The 21,232-nt window shown below is 54.2% G+C and overlaps 6 protein-coding genes across 6 annotated transcripts; 3 read left to right on the top strand and 3 right to left on the bottom strand.

Moving 5' to 3' along the window:
- Positions 1 to 1,401: 1,401 nt before the first annotated feature.
- Positions 1,402 to 2,792, bottom strand: CORC01_13582 (uncharacterized protein; the record flags this gene model as incomplete). The annotated part of the gene is made up of 2 exons (XM_022625198.1): positions 1,402 to 1,601; positions 1,739 to 2,792. The coding sequence occupies 2 exons, from the start codon at positions 2,790 to 2,792 to the stop codon at positions 1,402 to 1,404; spliced, it is 1,254 nt and encodes a 417-aa protein (XP_022468308.1).
- A 2,036-nt stretch (positions 2,793 to 4,828) lies between these two features.
- CORC01_13581 (uncharacterized protein) lies at positions 4,829 to 6,498 on the top strand (the record flags this gene model as incomplete). Its single annotated transcript, XM_022625197.1, has 2 exons — positions 4,829 to 4,936; positions 5,101 to 6,498. 2 exons carry the CDS (start codon positions 4,829 to 4,831, stop codon positions 6,496 to 6,498), a joined length of 1,506 nt encoding a protein of 501 aa, XP_022468307.1.
- A 2,396-nt stretch (positions 6,499 to 8,894) lies between these two features.
- CORC01_13580 (uncharacterized protein) lies at positions 8,895 to 9,386 on the top strand (the record flags this gene model as incomplete). The annotated part of the gene is made up of 2 exons (XM_022625196.1): positions 8,895 to 9,069; positions 9,202 to 9,386. 2 exons carry the CDS (start codon positions 8,895 to 8,897, stop codon positions 9,384 to 9,386), a joined length of 360 nt encoding a protein of 119 aa, XP_022468306.1.
- Positions 9,387 to 13,503: 4,117 nt separating this feature from the next.
- On the top strand, positions 13,504 to 17,109 carry CORC01_13579 (uncharacterized protein; the record flags this gene model as incomplete). The annotated part of the gene is made up of 3 exons (XM_022625195.1): positions 13,504 to 14,460; positions 14,518 to 15,111; positions 15,163 to 17,109. 3 exons carry the CDS (start codon positions 13,504 to 13,506, stop codon positions 17,107 to 17,109), a joined length of 3,498 nt encoding a protein of 1,165 aa, XP_022468305.1.
- A 2,608-nt stretch (positions 17,110 to 19,717) lies between these two features.
- On the bottom strand, positions 19,718 to 20,197 carry CORC01_13578 (uncharacterized protein; the record flags this gene model as incomplete). The annotated part of the gene is made up of 1 exon (XM_022625194.1): positions 19,718 to 20,197. The coding sequence occupies one exon, from the start codon at positions 20,195 to 20,197 to the stop codon at positions 19,718 to 19,720; it is 480 nt and encodes a 159-aa protein (XP_022468304.1).
- A 182-nt stretch (positions 20,198 to 20,379) lies between these two features.
- On the bottom strand, positions 20,380 to 20,962 carry CORC01_13577 (uncharacterized protein; the record flags this gene model as incomplete). Its single annotated transcript, XM_022625193.1, has 2 exons — positions 20,380 to 20,416; positions 20,751 to 20,962. The coding sequence occupies 2 exons, from the start codon at positions 20,960 to 20,962 to the stop codon at positions 20,380 to 20,382; spliced, it is 249 nt and encodes an 82-aa protein (XP_022468303.1).
- Between the last annotated feature and the right edge of the window lie 270 nt (positions 20,963 to 21,232).

The following is a 21,232-nucleotide window of genomic DNA, read 5'->3' as shown; positions in this document are numbered from 1 at the left end:
CCAAAAAAAACAGAAACAGACAAAAGTGGCTGGTCTCTGCAGCTTTCTTCGTATGGTGGAAAAGACTGAATAGCAACGCCCCCTTTGTTCCCAAATGTACGCACACAGAAACAAATGGGAGAGGCAGGCGCTTGAGAGAAATCGCAGGCAACAACTGCCGTAGCCCCATTTCGTAATCAAGCCCAACAAGGCAAGAGAAGAGGCCAATGTCAGCCAGGACTCCACCTGACAGCTCCCTCCCGTCAAAGGCGCTGTCGGGCTGGGCAGCACTTGCTGAACTTAGGTAAAGAGAGAGAGAGAGGGGGGGGGACGCCGCGATCTCGGTGAAGATCGGCGCTCAGAAGATGGGAGAAATACCCTAGTATACGAGGAACTATGGGGAGTGTATTTAGAAACAAGCAACACAGAATAAAGTGAAGTATGAAAAAAAAAAAAAAAAAAAGAGTCAGAGACAAGAACGACAAGGTCTGTCAAAGTAAGCGAAAGAGCTAGGTAGCAACACGAGGAGGCGAAGACATGAAAACGTCCATCTCGGCCGGTAAAAGACTCGTTGTCAACGTCGGTCTCGGCAATGTAAACTGGAAGCCCACCTCACACAGAGAGAGCCAAGCTGACCAGGCCCAAAACCGTCCCCCCGCCCACCCAAATCATTTGGCACTTATTTCCAAGAACGTCATATACGGGAAGGGGGGGTGCGGGCTTTGCGATCAAAGGGACAGACGCTCTAAGAGGCTCCTCGTGGGCCCCTCCCCATCGTATGTTGAGGCGGCCCCACCAACTTCCACCACCACCCCCCATATTTGCGGACGTAAAGATACTTTCCCCAAAGTCCCCTCGTGTCTTCCTAGTTTCCCGACTTAGCGGAACGCCTCGGAAAGAAGTGCGCCGCAACCACGGATAGGGCAGTGGTCAACAAAGTGTGGCTGTTCTACCACTCGTGGCCTGGTGAGATTGAGTTTGTGAGGACGGCAATGACTCCCGAGGCGCGTGCTAAGAGGGGGGGGGGGGGGCAGGACATATCTCTGCAATCACTCGAGCTTGGACCGTTGCGGGCAATGGTCAATGAAGGGTCATGGATAGTAAAATTGTTCTCTGTATGGAAAATAAAGTCATTAAACTACATAGGCTCATGATAGGGGCAAAGCTGCCAAAATCGTATAATGAAGAGGATGTCCTGCAAGCGAGAAAGACAAAGGAGCAGTGAAGAACAAAAGAATCAGACGATTGAGAGTTAAGGCAAATGACCTGCAACAATCGATAACCCCCCCAAAGAAGCGGGTGATCATGGAATGAGCAAGACATACAGAATGCTGCATTCGTTAAAAAAGGCGGCCAAGTAGAAAAGAAGAAAGAGAGAAGAGTCATAAGTCGTTAAGCAAGCAAAGAACCCAATCATGAGCGTTAAACTTTTCCAGCAAGGTAACGGATGTTTTCTATGACCGCATTCGTCAACTCGCCTTGTCCTGTGTAGACATAGGTGACTGTCTTGGACCAGACCTCGGGATAGGGTAGCGGCAGCTCAATAACGTCGCCTGCCGTGATATGGCCAGAGACGATAAGAGCTGCCAGCACCGGGAGCGAGGGCCAGGCGTATTGGAGATCTGTGGGTGGGTTGGGTGTTAGCCTTGGTGTCCAGCCCTGCACTCGGGTGGGGGGGAGCCGGCCATGGAGGCTATGGCCAAAAAGGTTCAAGTCCGCAAACGTCAGAGGGTATTAACTTAGGTAAGACATTACTTACGGATTGGCATAATGGTGGCGCCTCGAGATGGAGCTGCGCGGGGATATCCAGATTTTAGCCCACGGCTGTAAGGGAGCGGGCTGTGTATCGCGCTGCTCGACCGCCTTCGTGCCGCGCTCGGCCGAGGAGATGAGACGTTTGGCGATGGTGAACTGGCCAAAGAATGAAGAGATGGCCGCTGTCTTTGATGTGCGGAAGGAGAGCTTGGCAACGGGTCCGCGACGGTGGAGCGTAGCTGCTCTATGTCGAGAGTGCGTTGGATGACGAACGGTTTGCGGTCCAGGGCCCGAGGACGCACAAGAGCCCGAATTACGGTCTGGTCGGGCGGGAGTGTCGGCGTGGGCGGCATCGGGGGCAAGGAACCACCAGCTGAGTTATCCGAGTTGGTGCTTGCATCAGATTTTCGACGAAAAGCTACAGCCTGGACAAAGACATCAGAGGTTTTGGCATCACCGAGATACACATGACCCCATGCTCGCAGCTGCTCAAGCTTGATGCGCTTCTCAACCTCCTTCGATCTGGCAAGGTATCCAGCTCCTGCCACAGACTGCCGTCGCTGTGCCTCATCGCCCAAGCCGGCAAGAAGCATCGACCGAGTTTCCGCTGCCAGGGTCTGTCTGCGACCGCTGCTGCCCACCGGTGGGGAGACCGGAGTTGCTGATGGCGGCGGCGGCGGACCTGGCCGGCGAGGACTAATGGGGGCAGCCGAGTAACGCCTGCCATCGCTAGCTGAGTGCTTTGCAAGAGGAGAGAGCGGCGTTGGCCGGTTTGACGACTTTGGCGGGCTAAGGCCGCCGGCACCTTGAGCTTGTCGGAGGTTGGAGCCGAGGCGGTCGACCATAGCCCGCTCATGTTGTCTCATGGATCCATCGTTGGAAGGAAATACCGGAGTGGGCAGGCTTTTCGGTGAACGGTCAGAGGGACTGTAATACGAGCTAGGTGCTGTAGGTCTGGCTGAAGATGAAGAAGACCGAGGGAAGCCGCCATGGTTATATGAAGGAGTCCATAGCGGATTAAGGCTAGGACGAGGATGGTTCTCGATCGGAGTAGCCATATCGTTTTGCAGTAGTTGTAGAGGTGAATGCCTTCTACGATATATCAAATGGGTATGAAGGATGGAGGAGCCAAATCAGGGTTTCCGAGTAACAAGGGTCCAAAGATCGGAATATACAACCGAGTTGATGGGATGGCGGTGATAGATTCAAGAGTCTGCAGCCCTGTTGGGTTTGATCAAGGGAGGCGAGCTCTCTTATGTCTGGGATGGGTGGAGGGAGAATAGGGCTAATTAATATCTACAGGAGGCTGGTGACCTTGTGAGTCTGTCTGCAAGTCTTGCTCCGCCCAGCTGTTGTTTAACGCGCCAAAGAGAAAGGACTCTTGCGCCAACTGCCGGGATCAGAAAATGAAAGGACTGGTAGGCACGGTATGCCTTTCTCAAAGAAGGACAAGAAAGAGAGCCAAGGTGCAAAGAAGAAGAGTGTTAACAGACAGGCTGTCACTGACAGAGAAAGGGTGTGTGTGAAGAAGGCGGCCAAAGTCTTCGCTTTGGCCCTGCAAGCCTGGTGGGAGTGTAATGAGGAATGCGGTCGTCAACCCTCAAGCGACAATGAGCGGTTGCGGCCAACAGCCGTGCCCATGTCGCTCATTGCAGACGAGAACAAAGGAGATGAGCTAGCAGGTGCGTGGGTTGTCGGAAGCAAACCCATGGGTGATGGCAGGCCTGATGCTGAACCTATGCAGATGGCCGCAGAGGAGAACAAAGGAATGTGGCTTGTCTGGGCCTCCATTCGTCGTGTCTCTGGCCACATTATTGGCTTTACAGGGTATCTTTCCTGCCACCTTGAGGCCTAGGTGTGCAGATTGTTGGCTTCGACGCATAGAAGCAGTTTCTGTGTCTCTCTGATTCTTTTACCGCACAGTCGATTCGCAGCTTCGGTCGGGAGCTGCCAGCAGCAAGAGCGGCAGAGAGACGATGCAACCAAGGCAACCAACCGTCAAGAGCTGAAGGGGGGGGGATTTGGGTTTGGGTTTGCAGTTGGACTTGCGCTTGCACTTCTATTCGCAGTCGCATTCGCACCAATGGCACTTGGCGTAGCTGTGTCCGTCCATGTATCCGTAATTAGCTTTAAATAAGTAGTCATTGTAGGCCTGTATCTTTTTCACGTAGAGCTGTCTTGAAATACAATGCCGCCGTGAGGCCGGGGGCGAAGTGTGGAGTTGGAACATCAACGGCGTCGGTATGTCTTGGAAGTTTGGGACGACGGGGGATGGTTGCGGCCGTGATGGCGAAAAGTGGGAAACGGTGGAACAAGACGACAGGCAGCGAGTGATTGGGATCTCCGATCTCGATTTGTGATGGATTGGGAAGACAGAGTGGAGGCGAACAAGGAGCTGACAAACCGATGGGTGTTGTCAGCGACAAGATTGGTTGGGATGCGTGGATGGATGCGTGGAATGCGTCGTATGCGTGGGAGTGGGAGAGTGGAGGGGGATGAGACAACAACAGGAACCCAACACGATGCCTTGGAGGACGCTCCAGGAATGCAAAAAGTTTGTGACGTGTCTGCCTTCGGCGTCGCTTGGCCTTACCTAAGCTTGCCCCGTCCCCGAGCTTTCCTTTGACGGCGGAAGGCACGGAGGATTTCAGCGTCAGGTAAGCCTTCCTGCGGCCTTCCTGCGGCCTACCCCCGTCCCCTCTCCCCTCCCCCGTGTCTCCGAAGCCATCCGGTATGGATCCACACGGTACTGCGGAAGGAGCTGGTGATTGGGCGAGTCTTCCTGCTCACCCATTGCTCTGAAAAGAGTGTCATCTGCAAAGAAGGAGCTTGGACCACCTTCTCTTTAGTTGCTCCTTCTGGCTAGAGAAAGGTTGACGTTGCAAATGCTTGTCAAAACACTGCAAAGCCACACCACCACACAACCAAAAGAGCAACAACGCAACGAACAGCTTGTTCTCTACGCTGGACCGGGGCGATAGCCATGCTCACCGCCTTCCAACGCATCCTCTCCTCGTTGGACATGCTTTGAAACCCTCTCTAATACTTTTTGTTTCTCCCCAGAAACCAAACTCTCTTACGAGCCATCGCAAACATGTCCGACGCTACGGCCGCGAGCTACAAGAAGCTCAAGGAAGACTTTGTCTCCAACCTCTCTGGTGGCTCCGCCTCCGAAGTCAACTATGTGACCGCAGTCGCTCCCGTGCGTAACCATCTCCTTTGAACAAAATCTCTGGTCAGCCCTTCTTGCTCCCCTGCTGGATGGCCCCCCCTTTCCCCTTCATCCCTCCCACCCACGCGCCCCCGCGCAGCGCAGCGCATGCATCAAGACAAAGCAAAGGAACTGACATCCGCATTCCTTCCCAGGTCGCCGTCCTGCTGTGGTCTGTCCTCCAATCACGCCAATCCTTCTTTAAACCGTACACCCTGCTGGGAGCTGCCGCCGACTTCCTCCTCAACGTCACCGCCATCCTCCTCTCCACGACCCTCTACGCCTCCTCCCCCTTGCTACTGTGCGCCCTCCTCCTCGGCCCCGTCATCCTCATCTATGCGCTGCCTCCCAACATCGGCGCCAGTCGCAAGAGGCCCGCTATACCTCCCAATGCGAAGCCCAAGGCCGGCGCCGGCGCCGGCGCTGCGTCACTCTTCGTGCTGCCCGTGAAGCCCTTCCTGACGCACTACCGGGGCAGCATGCTGGTCATCACTTGCATCGCCATCCTCGCCGTCGACTTCCGCCTCTTTCCGCGCCGCTTCGCCAAGGTCGAGACATGGGGCACATCGCTGATGGACATGGGCGTTGGTTCCTTCGTCTTCAGCGCCGGCGTTGTCGCTGCTCGCCCTGTCTTGAAAGAACGCGCAGAGGGTCGATCGGTACCCCTGACGACACGTCTGCTGCAGTCGATGCGCCACTCCTTACCGCTGCTCGTTCTGGGTGTCATCCGCTTGCTCAGTGTCAAGGGTCTCGACTACGCTGAACATGTCACCGAGTATGGCGTCCACTGGAACTTCTTCTTCACACTGGGTTTCTTGCCGCCGTTTATAGCCATCTTCCAGTCCGCGCTCAAGATTGTGCCTAGCTACGCCGCCCTCGCCATCATCCTGAGTGTCTTGTATCAAGTCGCTCTGGAGAGCACCGACTTGAAGGCTTACATACTGACCGCGCCGAGGACTGACCTTGTCTCCATGAACCGAGAGGGCATCTTCAGTTTCTTCGGCTACCTGGCCATCTTCCTCGCGGGACAGGATACAGGAATGTACGTCCTGCCTCGGAGCCTCAACATCAAAAGCGATTCCACTCCTGCTACCCAGCGCAAGACTCTTCTCATGATGATGGCCGTATGGTCTGCTGCGTGGACCGGGCTATACTTTTTGACCACCAGCAACAGCTACGGCGACGGCCTAAACGTCTCACGTCGTCTCGCGAACCTCCCCTACGTTCTGTGGACCGCGGCGTTCAACTCGACACAGCTTCTAGCATACGCCCTAGTGGACACAATCTTCTTCCCGTCCTTTTACAACGCGACTGACGCGAGGACGGAGAAGGAGGCGTATGAGACGGCGACCAGCAGGGTGTTCCGTGCCTATAACCGCAATGGCTTGTTTCTGTTCCTGATCGCAAACGTCTTGACTGGATTGGTCAATATGACGGTGCCGACGCTGCATCTTGGACCCATGGCAACGATAGGCATCTTGGTTACGTACAGTGGAGCAATCACGAGCATCGCTCTGGGACTGGACGCGTACAACATCTCCATCAAGTTATAGATGATGTCGAAATAAAATTTGAGTTACACGGGCTGCAAACATCTCACCCATTATGTGATGCTGACACCCAAAGCCAGCTGGAAAACAGGGTAGTACATGAACGTCTATTCGGATTCGGCATGCAGTTTGAGGATGGCCAAGCTCGCAAGCCCTTCCATAAGCTTCCATGGTGAGCTCCCCCGAAAAGCCCGGAGGTCACGGGCTGCTAGAAACGGAGCAACCGGAAAATCGTAGACAGTCAGCTGACTGACTACAGCCGCTCGTCTGACAGCAAAATTCGCAAATGGAACTCTTCCCGAGACTGATGAATTGGACAGATCATCTTGCATTCCGGTTGTACGACAGCAAAAAAAAAAAAAGCCCACGGCGAGAGAGAGTCAGAGTTCACTCACCACTGATTGTGAACAAAGCTCTCGCAACAACTTGGCAAATGCCACCTGGACAGAGCTTTTCGTGACGGGGTTGATGGTGCTCTTTTGCCCCCAAATATGGGCGGGTATGCGGCTCCCTTACATTGAAGGTTTGTCCTCCAACAACGTCTTCGGTTCAATGGAGTTGATCCACAGCGTCGGGTTTTTCTTTGGAAATCTTCTAGAAATTCGGTGAAAGGCAAGGCAGCCGGCTGGGCAACAACCAAGATTGAATAGCGAACGGTGAGCAAACGTGCCAGGTCCCCTGTTCCTTCGCCGGGAACCCCGATGGCGCATTTCGCATACCAACACTTTCGCATAGTCGAATGCGTCAACTCCTTGATGTGGGTGCTATTGCCGACTTACCTTCGGTCCTACGGATACGCATTGGGTAGACAAGAAGATCCCGGACAGGAATCCGATGTCTGGATACGGGTAGTTCGTCAACGTGTTTGCTGACCTGCTGGGGTCGTCCCTGGGGATTATGGATTGGGCCACATGGCCCAAGTTGAAGTTGGGCAATGGGTGATTGAAGATGCACTGGATATGTGGATAAAACGCGTCGCGGAAATCCGCGAATTTCCGGGCCTCTCTGAGTGGGCTCGTCTATGGAGTCTTTGATGGGGTCAATGTGGCCATAATCATCTCGTTGCTCTTCGCTGTAGACGATCAAAGAGCTTGTTCATTGTCGTCAACTTGGCCCAGGGAAACCGTCCGGCGACCAACTTACATTAGGGACGATTATAGCTATAGAAACCTGGGTTTGGATTCGACTGGCTTTCAATCGCACACGATGGCTCGACCAAGTCGGCAATGAAATGGCACATGCTGTCGTCGTCTGAAAGAGAGCCAATATGATGTCACTGGACAACACGTCTGTGGCCCAAGTGCCGAGTCTGGCTGGGTTGTCCCGGGCTGGTTTTTTGACGGGGCAGCTCGCTTGCTCCAGAGCCGGGGAGACGAATGAGAAACTGGATTGATTAGTTGACTGATGTACAGTATGACTATGGGGACATTCGGAAAGACCTGACCGAGATAGTCTTGGGGCAGTCAACCTGTCAAAGAAGACGGCCGACAAGGAACCCCCCGCCCCCATTAGCACATGCATTTTCAGTATGCAAAAGTGCTTGGAGACGCAAATCTTGGGTGTCAAGTAACATGACTTTCGGCCAGCCCTGAATCCACTCAATTAGCAAGTCGAGATGGGGCACTCTGAGTCTGTTCATGATGAACATAAGCCATTTTGGGCCGGCGCAGGCAGACCCTGGTTGTGCGCCGTGCGCCTCATCTCCGATGTTAATGCTGGATACGACTTTGGGCGTGGGCGTTTTCGCAGACAAACCGTTGGAAGAACTTGGCAAACGATGTCCGCCCTGCCAGTCGGTGTTGGCCTTTTCGAGAAAATGGCTTACTCAAACTTGCTCAGGCAGCTAAATATCTGGCTTTGTACGGTGCGGTAAGTTACGACCAATCGTCAGAACATTAGAGCCGTCAAAGATGCCGCACCTTGTCAAAGGTAGACCAACGATGGCTCGCATAGCATATCAGTGATTAGCCGCGAGCAAGTGCTACATTGATCTCCAGTGCCTATACTTTGTAGATCTACAGTCAAAAAAAAGCGAAAATCGAGGTGTCATGGAGCTGACAGGGCCTGTTGAACGGGATCCCGTCCACGAGTGTGGGGCGGCAGTAGAAAGGGCTGTGTGATTAGTGTGAGACAGGCGAATCAAGATGGAGCGAGGGTGAGTTGGCTCGATTGTAGAAGTCCAGAAGCTTGGCGTAATAAGGTCGATTCAAATACGTGCGTACCTTGCACTGATGAAGGCCGAGGACGGCGGCCCAGCGAGCCACCTAAGTAATAAGATGAAGGTAACTTCGTTAAGGTAAGGGGACAACGTCGTGGGTGATTGACCCAGTGAACCTCGACTCGTCCGTCGGCCATGAGACATCAGATCCAACCGCTTGGTGCGCATAAAGATTGGGGGGATGAAATGTCATGGCGACGACGACATCAACATGGATGTGTGGGGAGAAGAGCGCTGCCAAATGACATGGGATGCGCAAACACGCGATCCATGGTTTGGAGAGCGAGGGGAACTCGACAGTCCGGTCTCGCAGACATTACTGTGTACCCGCCAGCCAGTCAGGTACGTTCTGGACGGTAATTTGGAGAAATGCGGCCTGCCACGTCAATGCAAGGGACGTCGTTGCGGTCTCAAGCGCGTATGGCAGCCCTCTGCAATTATGCCGCAGCTCACAGGACGATCCTGTCCTGATAAGTGACGTTGGATAGGGCCGTGTTGCACCCAAATGCACGAGGCAGACGAGCGTGTTATTGATGCAACGTCTCGATCAAAGAGGGACACTGAGGATGGGATGGAATCGGACAAAATCGAAATCGTTGCGGGAGGATCAGGACGGTCGACCGGTTGGGGCAGTGGTGCGGCTACAGCTGGTCCTGGTGATGATGCCAAGTGAAAAGGACACGACCCCTGGACCATGTCGATACCCCGGTCTCTGTCGCCTGGACGCCCAGCCCACCAGCAGGGGTATGAGGTGTTTCGTTTGACGGTGGCCGACTAAACGCAAAGGTAAATCGCGATGCGACTCTGTAGCTTCTGGGCTTTGCTGCTGCATTAGGAAAGGCCAGATGCCTTCAATGCGGTTCGATTGTAAGGGCCTTGATATCTACATAGTAGACGAGCATTCGGTGCTAGACTCGAGTCGTAGGAGGTTGCGTATGCGTCCGACTGACGCCAACCACCCTTGGCACCATGCATCGCATCTCGCAACCCGGACGAAGGCCTATGGGTTGCATCCAAGTTGAAAGTGACGGCCAGCAGCCGACTTGCTTTCAGATGGAAAGCGCTGCTCCCATTCTGACCATTCCGAACTAGGCCCACGCTTGGTTATTTGATATCAAAAAAGCCATCATGGGCAGCGAAAAAGCGGGCAGATATTCGTAGTTGGATTGACTGCATGGTCCGCGGTCACCCTTGTCGAGGGGTCATCCCATCTCGAAAGATGAAGTAGATGGAGTTGGGCATGAAGCTGGAGTCTTGTGAGTTGCCGGAGCCTGCGAAGCGGGAACCTTCCGTCTTCTCGAACGAAGTGGATCGCGAGTTGGAGGCTTGATGCCAGCTTGGTCTACTACCCCATTGATTTGTTGCATTGAGAGTCCGCCGCCAGCCGTTGAACTCAAGCTGACTTGATTCTTTGGGAAAAGGGATGGGGATAAAAAATCTTAGCTGTCGAGAAAGAGAGCTCGAGCATCAGGTGAAGTCGGGTTCCGGTGTCACGTCAATTGTCAGGCCGAGGGCAGATCCCAGCGTGATGGAGAGGCTAGGTCAGCTAGAGCGGCTGGAAGAGATTTGCGTCCTGGAGACCGTGGAACATGACATGTAGTATAGAAACGAAATAACAAGAGTAAGTTGAAGAAGGGGAGGGGGGAAGAAAAAAAAATAGTTGAAGGGCAAAGCGAGAGTGAATCAAGTGCATACTTAAGGTAAGGTAGGTTGGTCAAGTAAATCAGGCGGGAAAGAGGACGGGAGGATTTCATACCTTAGACGAGGCAGGTGTAACATATCTGGCCTGCATCTTTCCTTCCTTCTCCTCCGCCGCCACTCGTCTCCTCCGTATCTCTTTCTGCCTAGGTATTTCTCTCTCTCTCTCTCTCTCTCTCTCTTTCTTTCGCGCGCATTCTCACTTGCCCGCTCCCTTCCCTCCTGTTCCCGTCTTATCCGGGTGCCTTTCTCGCCTCTTCTCCTCGTTCCCTGGCTCCCGTTTCGTCTGATCAACAATCAACTGCGTTAGTTGCGTTGGGCCGCAAGCTGGGTTATATTAAATTCCAGCCGCTCCCTTCCACGTTCACGTGTAGGACACCAACCATCAGCGGCAAATATCAGAAACCGCGCCGGTGCCGGTGCAAGCTCTAGTACCAACACCAGCACCAGCCACACCCATGCTCCGTCTCTTGTGCAACGGCAGCGCCCTCCTGCGTCTTACGCAAAGTCTCCTGTCGACTTACACAAGCTTCTGCTTTGGCTGAGACGTAAACTCAGACACGCCAATTCGACGTACATTATCGCCCTTCGAGGAAGATCATTTATTGTTGGACTACACAGTACAAATCGTGGTGCTCGGCAGTCCAGGTCTTCCATCCGAGCCCCGCACATCAACTTCATCTTGGTAAAATACGAAAGGGACCATCAGTCCATTCCGGCGCCGCTGCATTAAGGAGATTATTGGAGACGAAGACCCTCGGGCCAGCAACACAGGCCGAGAAAAGTTCACGGAACCAAGGATTCGACCAAGCTGGATCGGAAAGGGTCCCTCCCCCCTCTCCAAGGGAGAAAAGAAACGACAAATTACCCACTGGCCACTGTCCGCGCCGGCCTCTGGAAAATTGGTGGTGCTTGGACAGCCGCAAGTGAGATAATTTAACGAGACGGCATCTCCTCGCCCTTCTTCCCACGATTACGGCCCAGTCTTAGCGGTCACGGTCAACTTCTCAGTTGAGGCGGAACAGGAAAAACGCAGAGCTGGCACAGGGCAACAACCCCGTCTTCTCCCGTGCTGCTTTCTTCTCTTGGCTCGGCTCAGCTCAGCTCGACAAAAGTCTACCTCGCCTTGCCTCAACCTCATGACCTGCCGGCAAAGGCGACTCCCTCTCTCTCCCGTCTCTCTCTCTCCCCCTCAGCGACCTCGCACGCAGCACGCAGCACGCCCTGACGATCGACTCTGGCTCCTGCACTTTTTCTTCCTCTTGTAGTCTTGCAGTGTCAGAGACTTGGCAGCAACCTCGCTCAAAGCACCGAGGACGAAGCACGCAGCACGAAGCAATCAGTTGCAGTTGCATGTCGCAGTGGCAGTAGTGGCAGCGTTAGCGGATATTAGCGAGTATCTGGTACCTGCATTCCGTCCCTAGGTGCATGTACCGCAGCTGCTCCCTTTTCCCCGCTTTTCCCCCCTGGGGCCCACGCACATCTCCGCCTTCACTTTCTTTGGGCGGTACTTGCATTGCACCTGACCCCTGCAAGTACACGATACTCCCGGGGACCTACCTTGGATTCGACCAGCAATCTCTCAATCGCGCGCTTTCTCTCTCTCTCTGCGTCTCTGCGTCTCTCGCGCCCGCCGCCCGCTCACCCAATCTCTCGAGTCTCTCTCCTCTCTTTTTTCGAGACTGACTTCCGCGCGACCTGGGTTGTTCCTCTCGTTGCGCACCTGCATTGCGCTGTTCCAAATAGTATCGGGCGCCCTCCAACCTTGGACCAGCTCGTCCCAAGTCTCATCTCTTCAATTTTACTCTGACGAGCATCAGAGCGTCTGACCGTTGGTTCTTCCTAACTCTCCCTCGCTCAAACCCAAGAAGAGGCCCATTCCCGATCCCGCCTATCTCTTCTCTCATTCTGGTCTGGTCGCCCTCAATCGCCCTCCACATCTCCTCCCACCGCCTCTCGCTCCAACCTGGGCCCTCACCGCGCATTACCTCATCCCGCTTGTACCTGACTTCACTGCACCAACGACCCCGTTTCGTCTCCATTGTCATTGTCTGGTGCTGTTTTTCTGGTCGGCGATCCAACTCGCGCCGCAAGTCTGCCGCTAGTCTCGAGCCCGCCGAGACAGAGAAGCGCGCCATCGACAACTTCATCCGTCGACAAAAAGCCTCCAATTAGACTCGGCTCCCAACGCTCATCACCGTTCCTTTCGTCCCTTTCGTCCCGCTTGCAAGAGCTGCTCTGGTGGTTCGAATCCAGGCCAGACAAGCCCGAGTGGTTCGCCAAAAGGAGTAAGCTCCTACAACAACATACCGGTCTCCATACCGCCATACTCCAGCCTGCCTCTTCATCCTCGACTGGGGTCACCTCACCGACTCGACTTGGACTCTTTCTCTACCGCCCATTTTCCCTCCTGTCTACAGCCCCCGTCTGGTCTCAGACGGTGTCAAAGGACACGACAGAAAGAAAAGAGGGTATAAGTGCAAAGCCATAGGTATCAATCCATCGCACAGCCATTCACAGCAGGGAGTGTACGTGCACCACTACCCCTTTGTCGCGTCACTGTTCCCAGTGTTGTTGCTGCATTGACTCAACCTTACCCCCAAGACGATCATTGCCGACACATTTTGTCTGGGTCAAGCTACAATAAACAACAACTCGCAGCCCTCGACCAAGGGGGAAAAACGATTGACCCCTTTCACCCGCACCATGAGATAGACTAGCCCGCTTCATTGGTACAGCAGACACGCACAACACGACCTACCCAAGGACCATAATACCCCCAATCGGGCTCTCCCGTCCCATACCAATTCAGGCCGAATTAATTCCTGCAGCTCAATAATTCCAGCGTCCTGAAACCTGGTGCCCAGCGAGCAACTCTACCTTGCTGAACAGCATTCGCTTACGGGCCTCTTTCTCGCTTCTCAATTCTCCGCCAACATACCAGCCTCCCTTGACCCCTTCCAAAACGCACCAACATCGCAGGCCGACCTCTAGGTTAGCGACAACCGCGAAACCAAAACACGCCGGACTTGGACGGCCGCCCAGTCGAACTCTATTTTCTTGCGCGCTTGTGTTTCCACTGTCGCAAAAGCATGTCCTCGGCCGCTTTGCAGCCTGCCCATCAAACCACAGCTTTAGCATCACCGCCTTTGGTCGCAGCCTCACAAAGCAGCCGTCAGTACACGTCGAACTGCTCTTTCCCGACCCGCGAGGCGTACGATGCCAATCTGCAAAACAACTTTGCCTCTCCTGCATCGTCACAACGCCCTCCGAGTCGACCGAGCGGAAACGGCGCGTTTCTAAACACTACGGACCCGACCTCGCCCATGACGTCCCGAGTTGTCCCCGCCAGCCCCGTCGCCGTCGCGCCTTCTTCCCCAGACTACCAATCCTCATCTTCCGAACAACGCAGAAACATGCCCCCCGTCGCCCCTCCTCGAACGTCTTCGACGAATCACTCAGGCGCTACTACCACTACGACTACCACGAAAAGACGCGATCACGCTGCCGAAAAGGCGGCATCGTCTCCGCGACGCGGTCAAGCAGATGGAACGAATGGTAACGTCGACTACACCTACTCCGACGACGGTACTGCTTCACGTAGCAGAAGGTCGCATCAGCAAATGTCACCCGACTCCCCCCATCGATCGAGCGGCAACCGTCCTGGAAGCCAGCCGACGGCGATCCCCGTGCGATCACATGCACCTCCCCAGACCACTGCGTCACCCAAGCAGCCCTCACGCGAAGCAAGCGAGGTTCTCAATAGAATGGTTGTTTCTCAACCCGAAGTAGACATCGCCCGCGAGAAGGAGCGGCTAGCAGAAGCTCAGTCTACCCGTATAGGATCATCACATGATGACGCCGCACCTCCCCCAATTGTCGGTATGTCCGAGCATGATGACGGCAGACGGGGAGGCAGAAGCCGACATGATCATTCCGGGAAGCGCGAGAAGACCGTCAGATTCGGCGACTACGTTCTCGGAAATACCATCGGTGAGGGCGAATTCGGGAAAGTAAAGCTCGGCTGGAAAAACGATAACAATGTACAAGTAAGTTGCTGACCCCGCCAAAACACCTCGACTTCCTTGCTCACAATTCATTACCAGGTCGCTATCAAGTTGATCAAGCGGGACAGCGTCGGCAACAACCCCTCCAGACTGGCCAAGATCTATCGCGAGATTGCTATTCTTCGTGGCATCTCCCACCCCAATATTGTCCGCCTACACGAGATGGTCGAAACCGAGAGGCACATCGGAATCATTCTTGAATATGCCTCTGGTGGTGAGCTGTTCGACTACATCTTGAACCACCGCTATCTCAAGGACAACGCCGCGCGAAGGCTGTTCGCCCAGCTAGTCTCCGGCGTCGGTTACTTGCACAAAAAAGGCATTGTTCACAGAGATCTCAAGTTGGAGAACCTGCTTTTGGACCGGAACCGCAACATCATCATCACCGATTTCGGCTTCGCCAACACCTTCGATGCCGAGGAAGAGCTTTCAGAGGAGGAGGAACTCAATCTCGGCGACCGGGATTTTGTCAAGAAGTTGGGACTGGATAGAGTCAAGACCAATGGCACAAGGAAAGGTGATTTGATGCAGACAAGTTGCGGCAGTCCCTGCTACGCTGCACCGGAGCTTGTTGTGAGCGACTCTCTATACACTGGCCGCAAGGTTGATGTATGGAGCTGCGGCGTGATCTTGGTAAGTGGTGATATTCCCAGCGGTTTATTCAAGAAGCTGACAAAAGCCTAGTACGCCATGTTGGCTGGTTACCTCCCCTTCGATGACGATCCAGCGAATCCCGAAGGCGACAACATCAACCTACTGTACAAATACATCGTCAACACGCCCCTAACTTTCCCCGAATACGTCACCCCCCACGCTCGCGATCTTCTCCGGCGAATCCTTGTCCCCAATCCCCGAAAACGAGCAGACTTGTTCGAGGTGGCTCGGCATAGCTGGTTGAGCGAGTACGCTCATGTCGTGGAGTTCATTACTAGTAGCACCACAACGCCCAACCAGATCCAGAACACAACGGTACCTTCCGAAGACGACGACTTTGCAGAAGCATCTGGCATCGGACGAAGCGCCTCGGTTCGCGAGTCCTCCAAGACGAAAGCCAACACCCCGACTTCGGTTGGAGGTCTCGCCAGCAAACACGCCAAGATCGACGCCGACGCCGAGGCAGCAGCTATTGCTAAGGCGCATAAAGATAACAAGCGTCGCACGGTGCAGGTCGAGTATGTGGCTCCGACGACACAGACGCAAAGAGGAGAGGCTGCTGCTGCAGCAGGAAGTAGGTCGAGAGCGCGTTCGAGCAGCCAAGGCCCCGTGGAGGTTGCGGAGAGCGTAAACTTCCAGGAGAAACCCCTCCCTAGGGATCCCCCTGTCTCGAGGGATTCGTACAGAGCGAGTCGACAAGGCACGCGCCCTCCAAGTGCCAACCGCAGCACTGCGGCTGCACCCTCAAGACCGACTCGTGATCACCGGGCGACCTCCGACAACGCGTTCGCGTCATCAGGATCAGGTGCACAGGCCACCGGAAGACCTCAAACAGGAGGCTCAATGGCATCAGGCTCAATGGGATTGGGAGCTGGAGCTCGTGGATCGTACGGCCAACCAATTCCCCCGACCGTCGCAGGTACTAATGCTCATGGAAGGATTCAACAACCTAGCAACCAGGATTCCCAGGCTATGGGACGACCCAGCGTCAGCGTGCCACCAAAGTTTGCCAAGGTCGCCGGATTCGCCCCAGACCAACAGAGCGTCCAGAGCCAGACCCCTCCTCAGTCAAGTGATGGCAGGGGACATGGACACAAGCGTTCCAACACCATCGGCTCCCTACTGGGTCGGAACGGGTCGATTTTTGGGGGTAAGAACCGTAGCAAAAGGCCCGAATCACAGATCGCGGACAAGAGCCGGAAGTATCCTCCAGTCAGTATGCCTAACAACATGCCTGCTGAAGGTCAGCCCCGGCCTTCCATAGATTCGAGGGCCTCTAGGCGATCCTTCTCATTGGGTCTCGGAAAGAAGCGTAGCGGTAGCATCGCAGGCTCCCAAACCTCCCACGAAAAGCAGAACAGGCGGTTTTCGTTGATTCCGCAGTCATTCTCGCTGAAAGCTATTGGCATCGGCAGAGACTACGATCGTCCGCCGTCTGAGCCCCAGTCTCAACCTGACCTCCCCATCCAAGATCCCCCTGAAGTCGATGAGCATGGAAGATACGTGGACTCTCGGGGTCAATCTCGAGGCTACGACGGCGGCTATGATCAGAGCTACAGACAGCCTCCAGGTTCTAGCTCTGCCCCCCAACTGCAACATCAAGATTGGCAAGATCAGCAACAAGGCTACCAGCAGCAGCAGCAGCAAGTGGGTCCGATTGGGCAACCCAGTGCAGTACCGGCCTACATGCAACAGGGCACTGGCTTGAACACAGGATCGGAGTCTTCATTCGAAAATGCACAAAACCGGAGGCATACTGGTGCCCCGTACAACGCGGGTGGATACTCTGAGTCTGATGGCTACGATGGACAACAATTTGGCTCATCCCGTGGAAATGGCCGGTCTGGCGTGCTGCAGAAGAATAAGAGATTCGAGAGCGCCGAGTACGGTGGTCACCAGGGCAGTAGCGGAGCCGCCAAGAGAGTTATGGACTTCTTCCGGAGGCGCGGCAAGGCGAGAGGTGGCGACGAGAGGTAGAACACCTTCGAAGCTCTCGACTGCTCGCCGTCCGTCGGTTCAGGATCGCTGCCTTTGTGCGGGCCCCGATCATCGCAGATGAGTCTGTCTCCGACACGCCGAGTTGAGCGATGAAGACTGTGTCTATGGAACGATGTGTAGGTCGTCTTTGGGATTTTTGAGGTTTTAATGTGTGAATACCAAGCCAGCAGGACACGTTGGTCGCTCGGCATCGTTTGTGGAAGTTGATGGGTTGTCTTGATGGCCTGCTGCATCGTTGGCGAACCGGTATAGATTGTTGAGAGGAGTCCTTTTCCTAAACCCCTCTGCGCGTAATCAGGGAAGCTTGGTGGGGTTTGTTGTGTCGATTGACGGCGGTTTATGGGATGGGTTATTCAGATACAGATGGATCGATGGTCCCCCCCCTAACCCCTCTCGGACATGGGCCTTTTTATTCTGGTTGGTTCAACTTGTCATTTCTCTTCTAATTTGATGGCATCCCGGCGGCAGTACAATCAAAACCGCTGGCGGCGGCAAAGGCGTATGGGAATACAGAAGTAGAGAGAGAGAGAGTGTGTGAGCGAGAGTGAGACAGGAACCGACGTTTGAGTTCTTAGCGTATTGTGTAGTGAGGTTGAATAGTGGCCAGCCCGACTGGCTGGTACGGATATGTAACGTCTTAGTATGGAAGCATACTGAGCTACATTAAATGATACGTAAGGTGACGGACGAATCTATGTGAGAAGCGCAGCCAATAAATCGAGTAAAGCACACTTACGACAATCATCTACCTAGATGAGGATAAGGATAAGGAGAGTGAGGTGAGGAAGAAGGGAAGCAGAGCCAAGAAGAGCCAAGAGCGCCATCCGAGAACCTCTCTTTCTCCATCGGATCTGCTGCGCTGATGACGGGATGGTCCACAAGATCTGTCTTGGCGGTGGCCAAAGGTCAAGTGGATGGTAGGAGTCTCGAAAAGCCCGGATGAATTTCCTTGCTTTGCTGGGTTTCTGGTTTCTACCATTGTCCTTTCACACGTCCGCGACAGCTACCCTCTCAACGCTCGCAACCGACCCACTTTGTGATTCAATGGGACGTGGGGACCCTCCCCACGCTCCCATCACGGCGTCACCTAGACAAGTGTGGCTGTTGGTGGCGCAGCCCGCACTGCGGAGCTACCTACAACTAGAGAGCAGCCACCACCCGCCCAGAGCACCCAAGAGATTTGACGTCACTCTCGGCACGTGTCGGCCGGCTTGGTATATATCTGGGGGTTTCCTATTGGCTTAACGAAAGGGAAACACGCACGCCTCGAACGAATCGACAGTGGGTGGGAACTTTTGAACCAACTACCTAGGTAGTCCAGTATCGAGAATACCACTACCTACCTACCTTTGGTATCTGATGTACTACCAGGCAGGGCAGGTAAGTAAGGCAAAATGTGGATTGGGCGCGGCGGCATTGGGTCAGCGAAGCTTGAATGCGTTTGAACCCCTGTTCGGCGCAACGATCACAAAAATGGAAAATGGATAGGATGGGAGAGTATGACTGCCTAGATGAGCGTTGGTGTTTTGGATGACGCGTCTTAGCGCCCGTTCGCCATTCATTGCGAAGGGGGGCTTATCATGGGGATTTTTTTTATTTTTTCTTTTGGAATTCGAACGGGGTGAAAATGCACGGTTAAAGTGCACGAGGTATGCTTTGAGCCCTCTTTTTATTTTTTTTTTGGAAACAGTAAAGCAAAGAAATAAGGAGGATTCAAAGTATCGTGTTGTTTCCAGTTGTCGAAATTAGGTTGTGACAAACGGGAAGAGAAACGGTCTAGCCAGGAGGGAGGGTGAGAATTAGGTTGGACGAGGGAAGGCAAGGCAAGGCAAGGCAAGGCAAGGGAACGGGGATGGGGGGGAGGCGCATTGGACGGAAACGAGGAGTGCCGGGAACCTCTTGGAATGCAAAAAAAAAAAAAAAAAAAAAAAAAAGGGGGGGCGGGGGATGATTAGAGGGGGAGAGAAAGGGAGGATGGAAAGGAAGGGAAGGGGGGAGGGGGGGGGGGGGAATGGAAGGAAAAAAAGGAGGGCGGGAAACAATTGGAAAAAAAAAAAAAAAAAAAAAAAAAAAAAAAAGTAAGGCAGTTGGGAACAAACAGAATATTCGTCAAATCGGCCGAGGGAGAAGAAAGCTTTGGGTTCAAGTTTGGAAGCGGTTCCCCGTGCACTCGAGCCCCGAACGCCGCCAGCTTTGCACCGGCACTCGACGGTTGGGGCACTTTGATGGAGTGGTCTTGGACTCATGACTCTTGCAAGTTGCAACGGTATTCTACGTATCCCTTGCTTGGGTCTTCCGACAGGGTCCACTGGGGCGCATCCAAGCATCTCGCACGCGATATGGTCGAGTGTACGAACTACGAGGAGATGCTCGGTTCTCGACTTTGCAAGAGAAGCGTGTAGCCGGGCGGAATGTTACTCTGCGAATCTGCTACATTGGAGCGGGGGACCGTCTCGCGTGGAGATACCAGGACCACGTGTGTCGTCGAGAGAGGTGCCAGCCACTGAGATGCGAGGGTAATCCCCGACTGATTGATAAGGCAGGAAGGCCGACAGAGTTATGGACTATCAAGAGCTATCCGTATGGATTATCCACCGCTTGAATTGTGCCACTGTGGAATTCCCGAACGGTGTGTGACTTTTCGATAGTGACACGCGGGGTCGACTACCGGCCCGGATTCCTCGTGCTTCCCTTTGATGAGGCTTCTTACACTTTTATCGACGACGGCGAGAGCGAGAAACGTAAAATGCGCGACTGCATAATCTGAAAAGCAAAAAGATGGGGTCCGGAATCGGGTTCTTGTTTCGAGACTGTCTCTACCACGGAATCCATCATCTCGAGTCGGTCTCCTTGGCGATGCTTGGCGATACTTGGCGCACGTTGCCAATTGAGTGGAGAATTTCAGAGAGCAAAGACCAAGAGCGAGAGTCCAAAAGGTCCGTCCTGGCTCGCTCTCTGAAGAAAAAGCACAGAGGACATCGAAGAGAGAAGTGTGTGAAGAAGGAGTGTGGATGAGGCTCGAGCGAGACGTTGTTTGCTTGGTCTTCCGTCCGGTTGAATGCCCCATTTCGGCCGTCGACCTTCGGCTCTCGAACGATGCTAGTTTCTAGTTCTTTGGATGGTGTGTGTCAATGTGGCGTAGGTTAATTCATCAGAAACTGCTACTGCAGGTAGTCGCGGTTGAGCTAGACTACGGAAAGCTCTTGTCCATCTCTGTGGACCTCGCCTGCATGTGGTGGTGGAAGGGGGCTAGGACGAGGGCGTGGCATGGGAGGCGGCGAGAAGACTGCGAAATTGGACGCGAATAGCTGCGAGTGCACCTCTTGTCATTCTGTGAGGCTCAGCTGGCCTGTCCGGGCGGAGCGGAGGAAGAGGGGGGTGCAGTCTGGGAGAGTCTGCTAGGCGAGGGGGAGGAAGATTGCAAGAGGAAACCCATTTCACTTTCCGTCACGTTGAATCCCCTGCCCACCCCTCCCTGCGTGAAGGTTAATGCTTATTAGTCTGTATCCACTGTGACTCGTCGGGGCCAATAGGTTCGGGGTTTGCTGATGAGGCGGAGGATGGGCGGTGGTCATTGTCCTTTGTTGAGGGCGGGAGTCTACAATTAGAGACCGACTCACCGATTGACCGAGGGAGGGACGGGACGGGGCTTGGGGGGAGGCAAAATGGCGAGGTCCGATAGGGCAGAGGCCTCCATTCCCTGCGGCGAGTTGATGAGCTGTGATATCATTGTTGCTGTGTTGGACCTGAACAGGCAGACGATGATGCTGATGATGATGATGATGATGATGATGGAATGGGATTGGGGGAAGAGTAGTGACAGCATGCGCATGCATCTGGATCCAGAAACCCAGAATTCCAGACCCCGTACTCCGTATTCGGTACAGAAATGGCGTCGTATTTGCAGTGTAGCCAAGAGGGCCAAGGGAGACGAGGCACGTAATCGTTCCATGGCAAAAGCTTGGTTGATTGGTGCAACCCCGGGCCCAGAAGTCTGATGTGGATGAGCCCGATTGTCTATTTGGACCTGCAACGAACAAGATGCCTGTTGTGCTTATGCTTGTGCTTGTGCTATGCTTGTGCTTGCTCAATCAATGACTCC

Source organism: Colletotrichum orchidophilum (genome assembly GCF_001831195.1).
Source record: "Colletotrichum orchidophilum strain IMI 309357 chromosome Unknown Scaffold_200.1, whole genome shotgun sequence".
Lineage (NCBI taxonomy): Eukaryota > Fungi > Ascomycota > Sordariomycetes > Glomerellales > Glomerellaceae > Colletotrichum > Colletotrichum orchidophilum.
The sequence above is the reverse complement of the archived record's forward strand: the minus strand, read 5'-3'. Positions and strand labels throughout refer to the sequence as shown.